The sequence below is a fragment of the Anguilla anguilla genome, chromosome 12 (genome assembly GCF_013347855.1).
Source record: "Anguilla anguilla isolate fAngAng1 chromosome 12, fAngAng1.pri, whole genome shotgun sequence".
Lineage (NCBI taxonomy): Eukaryota > Metazoa > Chordata > Actinopteri > Anguilliformes > Anguillidae > Anguilla > Anguilla anguilla.
In genome coordinates this window covers 43052953-43059628 of record NC_049212.1, presented here as the reverse complement: position 1 = coordinate 43059628, position 6676 = coordinate 43052953, and the positions used below count along the sequence as shown (strand labels likewise).

At 51.9% G+C, this 6676-nt stretch overlaps 1 protein-coding gene across 1 annotated transcript in view; it reads right to left on the bottom strand.

Annotated features, from left to right (window-relative positions):
* Positions 1-1448, bottom strand: part of dock10 (dedicator of cytokinesis 10) — a 66849-nt gene extending 65401 nt beyond the window's left edge. Inside the window, 1 exon segment of the mRNA XM_035384205.1 lies at positions 1121-1448. Coding sequence (XP_035240096.1) covers positions 1121-1372 — 252 coding nt within the window. The 5' untranslated portion in view covers positions 1373-1448.
* Positions 1449-6676: the final 5228 nt, after the last annotated feature.

Sequence of the window (6676 nt, the reverse complement as noted above, 5' to 3'; positions counted from 1 at the left end):
TGTTCTACAGGTATAACCCATCTGAGCATGCTCAGTGCGTTCTACAGGTATAACCCATCTGAGCATGCTCAGCGTGTTCTACAGGTATAACCCATCTGAGCATGCTCAGTGCGTTCTACAGGTATAACCCATCTGAGCATGCTCAGCGTGTTCTACAGGTATAACCCATCTGAGCATGCTCAGCGTGTTCTACAGGTATAACCCATCTGACACATCAAACCTCCATAAATAAATAAAAAACTCAGCAGGGCAGTTTCATTTGTCCAGTCAAAGTCACACAGATGAGCAAACCATTCATAAAACCTGGAGAACGCACAGGACAGAGAGAGAACAGCAGCCCAGCCCCTGCGCCCCCCACACCCAGTACCGCAGACACTCTACCCCCCACCCCCCCACCACAGCCCCTCGACCCGCTCCCCCCACCACAGCCCCTCGACCCGCCCCCCCCCACCACAGCCCCTCTACCCCCCCCACCACAGCCCCTCGACCCGCCCCCCCACCACAGCCCCTCTACCCGCCCCCCCACCACAGCCCCTCTACCTCCCCAACCACAGCCCCTCGACCCGCCCCCCCACCACAGCCCCTCTACCCGCCCCCCCCACCACAGCCCCTCTACCCGCCCCCCCACCACAGCCCTTCTACCCCCCCCACCACAGCCCCTCTAACCCGCCCCCCCACCACAGCCCCTCGACCAGCCCCCCACCACAGCCCCTCTACCCGCCCCCCCACCACAGCCCCTCTACCCGTTCCCCCCACTACAGCCCCTCTACCCGTCCCCCCACCACCACAACCCCTCTACCCCCCCCACCCCACCAGCCCTATACATCCCACTGAGTCACAACCCACAGTCACATCCCAGAGTCACATCACACAGTCACATCCCACTGAGTCACATCACACAGTCACATCACAGAGTCACATCACAGAGTCACATCTCACTGAGTCACATCCCACAGTCACATCACACTGAGTCACATCCCACAGTCACATCACAGAGTCACATCCCACAGTCACATCACACTGAGTCAGCCAGATTACAGTTGCACAGGAAATGATGGCACACTGCTTCCCCTCCCCAGCCTCAGCCCCCTCCCCTCTGCAGCCAGGGGCACTACGTTACCATGACGATGGTAGTGTGGGGTGGGCTGGCAGTGTAGCCCTCCTCCTGGGACAGGATCTCCAGAGACGGCGGCTGGTGGCGGTGGGGGCAGATGTGGGGGCAGTTCCTGCGCATGGCTGAGCGGAAGGCCTGCTGCAGCAGCACACTCGCCCCGCAGCCCATGTCTGCATCCCGGGAACGCGGCTGATCCGCTCGCTGCGCTGGGTCTGTGTGTCTGCCCCGGGCTGGGAAACACTGCCTGCCTTGTCTCATTCACATCTGCCCACAGACCAGCTGTACAGCGCTGCGCCAGCCAATCACAGCCCCGCATATCAGTCAGCTGACCAGAACCAAATGCCAAAAACCAAGAGTACATGCACTCTACCCTACACACACACACACACACCCTCTGTCTGTCCCTCCCTCTCTCTCTCTCTCTCTCTCTGTCCCTCCCTCCCTCTCCCTCTCTGTCCCTCCCTCCCTCTCTCCCTCCCTGCCTCCCTCTCTCTCTCTGCGTCCCTCCCTCTCTCTCTCTGTCCCTCCCTCTCTCTCTTGCTCTCTCTGTCCCTCCCTCCCTCCCCCCCCCTCTCCCTCTCTCCCCCTCTTCCATTCTCGCTCTCCCTCTGCAGGTTAGTTCAGTGTCATGTTAGAGTCTTGCTGTCTGAGCTAATAAAGCTAAGATGCCTCTGATACCACTGTTTCTAAGATGTCTCTCTTGTGAGTGTATGTATATGTGTGTGCATGTGTGTCAGCGTGAGTGTATGTGTGTGCATGTGTGTGTGAGTGTGTGTGTGTGTGTCTGTATGATTGTACTTTAGCGAACGTGTGTTTTGTAGTTGTTCCTATGGCCATGATATGTACTTTTGTCCATTGCTTTTGATAAAAGGATCTGCTAAATAAATAAATATAAATGTAAATGTGTCTGGTGTGTGGGTGTGTGTGTTTGTGGGTATGGGTGTGTTCAGGGAGAAGATGGGTGGAGCTCCAGCAGTCTTTCAGTGCTCCTCTTTCATCAGCAATGAGCCACACCCACTAACCCACCCCTCTGTGAGACCACGCAAACTAATCATGCCCCTCTGTGAGACCACACCCATTAACCCTGCCCCTCTGTGAGACCACACCCATTAACCCTGCCCCTCTGTGAGACCACACCCATTAACCCACCCCTCTGAGACCACACCCACTAATCATGCCCCTCTGTGAGACCACACCCATTAACCCACCCCTCTGAGACCACACCCACTAATCATGCCCCTCTGTGAGACCACACCCATTAACCCACCCCTCTGAGACCACACCCACTAATCATGCCCCTCTGTGAGACCACACCCATTAACCCTGCCCCTCTGTGAGACCACACCCACTAATCATGCCCCTCTGTGAGACCACACCCATTAACCCTGCCCCTCTGTGAGACCACACCCACTAATCATGCCCCTCTGTGAGACCACACCCATTAACCCACCCCTCTGAGACCACACCCACTAATCATGCCCCTCTGTGAGACCACACCCATTAACCCTGCCCCTCTGTGAGACCACACCCACTAATCATGCCCCTCTGTGAGACCACACCCACTAATCATGCCCCTCTGTGAGACCACACCCACTAATCATGCCCCTCTGTGAGACCACACCCACTAATCATGCCCCTCTGTGAGACCACACCCATTAACCCACCCCTCTGTGAGACCACACCCACTAATCATGCCCCTCTGTGAGACCACACCCACTAATCATGCCCCTCTCTGAGACCACACCCATAAACCTGCCCCTCTCTGAGACCACACCCACAAATCATGCCCCTCTCCGAGACCACACCCATTAACCCACCCCTCTGTGAGACCACACCCACTAGCCTGCCCCTCAGAGACCACACCCACAAACCCACCTCTCTGTGAGACCACGCCCACTAGTCTGCCCCTCAGAGACCACGCCCACAAACCCGCCTCTCTGTGAGACCATGCCCACAAACATGCCCCTCTGTGAGACCATGCCCACTAGCCCACCCCTCTGTGAGACCACGCCCACTAGCCCACCCCTCTGTGAGACCACGCCCACTAAGCCCCCCCTCCCTCCACCCACCGTGAGCACTTTCAGCTCCTGTTAAACACGATCAGTTCCAGCAGCACACTGTGTGTCTCCACCCATCCGACCAACACGGGAAAACCTTTAAGACTCCAAACAAAGAAACAAACTGCACCGGGGAGGACTTACAGTAACATTCACAGGTAAACATGTCACCTTTATGAAAACAGGGCGCTCACTGGAGCTGGAGAATGTGAACCCACTGTCCACACAATTACAGCAGCCATTTAACTATGGGAAATTAAACTGGAGCACAAAAACCCTCTTTCCTCCCAAATTATACAAAACGCAAGTACACACACACACACACACAGTCTCACACACACACACAAACAGTCTCTCACTCTCTCTCTCTCACACACACACAGTCTCACACACACACACACATACACATACACAAACAGTCTCTCTCTCTCTCTCTCTCTCTCTCTCTCACACACACACAGACACACACACAGTCACACATACACAGTCACACACACACAGACACACACACAGCACTAACCTGGATGGTCTCTGAACAGCACACTCTAAGCAGTGCACCGTATGCCCAGGTACGTTGGCATGCCAGCTCCTTCCCAGTAAAAACAGCGTTTTGCTCTGATTTTATTTAATGACACAGAAATGACAGAGAAGCCCTTTGTGCTGTTCCCTCACAATGCCCCCGCTGTCCTGTGCCCACACTACAATGCCCCAGCGCTGCCAGGGAATCGGGTACACATGCCAGCTACACATGCCCTGTCAGGAGGCAGCTTCACTCTTTACTAGCGTGGCGGCCATGTTTGATGTAGAATCACTAGCATAGCGAGCTAAGTTTATATAGCATCACTAGCATAGCGAGCATGTTTTATATAGCATCACTAGCATAGCGAGCTAGGTTTATATAGCATCACTAGCATAGCAAGGTAGGTTTATGCAGCATCACTAGCACAGTGAGCATGTATGATGTAGCATCACTAGCATTACATTGGCCAAGATAACCATGTTCAAACTAAGCCATGCTAATTTGTCTCCACAGTAATAAATCCCTTTAACTCAGTCACCCTGCCCTGAGAGGAATGGTTTGCTTTTTCGCTATACACTGAGAAGTTTCTCACTCCTCTTTCCCCCTTCCCCATTATTACCCCCTCTCCTTCTGTTATTAAACAGAATGTATCAGATCACCCACAGTGTTAGGGTTAGGGATCACCCACAGTGAGGAGGCAAACCCAGCACTGCGACTGGCCTCTCTCTCTCTCTCTGTTAGTTTATCAGTGGAGCTCAACCACAGAGCAGGATTACCTCACAAATGCTGAACTGAAACAAGCTTGAACCCAATGCAGATTTAACACTTTACAGCTGCACACTTTGGCTCTGGAGAGGGAATCTAAACACCTCCTTCTGCTCAACAAGACTGTGCAGAAAAACTGTGAGCAAATAAGGGAACTGACAGCATGTTCATGATGAACATTCATATTATAAGGGAACTGGCAGCATGTTCATGATGAACATTCATATTATAAGGGAACTGACAGCATGTTCATGATGAACATTCATATTATAAGGGTTTTATTCAGTTTAACTCCTGGACAGGCAAACTTAAACGCACACGCATTTCTACCAGGAATGATTTTCCTGTTCTTCCTGCGGATATTTTTATCTTGCTCAGGATTCCTGGGACGTGCTGTTTGGGGAGAATTTGCCATTTCCACAGCAACCACAGTTGGATGCTGTCACTCAGAATTGAGAATTCTCAGAAAACCACTGACCTTTGACCTCTGAGTCTTCAAAAACAAGGCAAGTACATAAGGTCAAAGACTTCCCCCATTAACTGGTGTCATTGGTGAGGTCAGCAGAGTTTGTGTTGAGATGCTGATGTCTGTGGCTTCACTGGCGTGTGCACATGCAAGTGTACTTTTATATCTGAGCTCCATGTGCGGAGCAGGAAACCGCCTTTGATCAAAGATTTCAGCGTAAAACCCTGTGCGACAGGATATGGACCGCATATAGCCGCAATCATCAGGAAATGTACGTATTTAAACAAAACTACATGCCACCCAGTGGATGGGGGGGGAAATCTTTCACCACTTCAGCAGGGGATGGAGAAACAAGCCCTAAAGCATGTGATAAGCATTAGTGCAAAACAGGCAGTGGCACAGTAATGGTCAGTGACCTGGGATTGCGGGTTTAATTCCAAGCTGGGACACCGCGATTGTGCCCCTCAGCAAGGTACTTGAGCTGCATTACTTCAGAAAATACCCAGCTGTATAAACGTATGGGCACAATAAGATCTGTGAACGTCAATCTAGATTAGATAAAAGCTCAAATGTAATGAGCAGGATGCTTTTGTGAACTCCATTGCCATCTAGTGCCCAGCCCAAAACACGACAGACACCGAAGTGAAACTGCCACTTTAAGAAGCGCTTCCCAAGATGGAGATTCTTTCATGTTTGAGCCTCTGCCCGTAAAAATGAAATAGCCTCCAGGGGGCGCCCTCCACCCAAAAGAGTCCAAGGCTGGCCATCCTGTGTTTATGGAAGGAAACTATTGGGGAAAGCAGGGCCTGCGGGGATCGTGTAAATCGAAAAGCAGGAGGATATGAAAACTTTCCGTTTGAGCTTCGACAAGTCACTTCCTTCCCTCTTTAAAAATGATGAAAGGAAGGGTTGCTTCCGCAACGCTGATAAACGAGAAGCAGAAAAGCAGGGTCTGCGCGTTAGAGAAACAACGAACGTACGCGTGCGCTTACACCCAGTGAAGAGTCCCCTCGTACTGCACTAGTCTGGGCTTTAATGCGCGTGCTGCAGGCTCTGATCACAATAAACATCGAAACTATCAAAACAATCTTAGAGGAGAATTGCTAATCATTCCTGGCTTAAGTAAGATAACAAAATGTTCTGATTATTATCTGGAGACAGGGAGCAACGTGCAGAATGATTTATATATTTTTTTAAGAAAAACGGAGACTGCCGCGTCTCATTAATGAATCTTCCCGCGTGCCAGCGCTTCCCCTCCTGCGACGGGGAAAGCGGCGATTCACAGGACCAGACCGACCATTCACGCCATCTCAGCACAACGGCCATCTGTCTCTTCAACACCGCACACCGGAACTGCTTAATATTTAATACACCGCTTTGATCGAAGCAGCACTGGTACATCTGTGTGCGTATCCAAACGCATTACTTCGCTTACAGTTGTTTCATAAACAAACACGAATAAGTTGGGCGAGAGCAGGCTTCACTAATTGCTCCTAACATGATACTCCATTATAGGCTACCGGTCCTGGCCCATTTCGCAACTGAAGTGGAACTGACGGGTCTGTAGTAAGGGCGCCGCATCGGGACTGGCTCGTGCCCGGAGAATCAGCAGCACAGACAGACACGCGGCCCCCTTTTTCTTTTTCAGAATGGTGTAATTGGGACCAGACCTGGGGGGGGGGGGGGGGGGGGGGGGGGTGTAAACAAAGGATTCAGTGGGACTCGTTCTCCGGGACGGAAATAATGAGACAAAA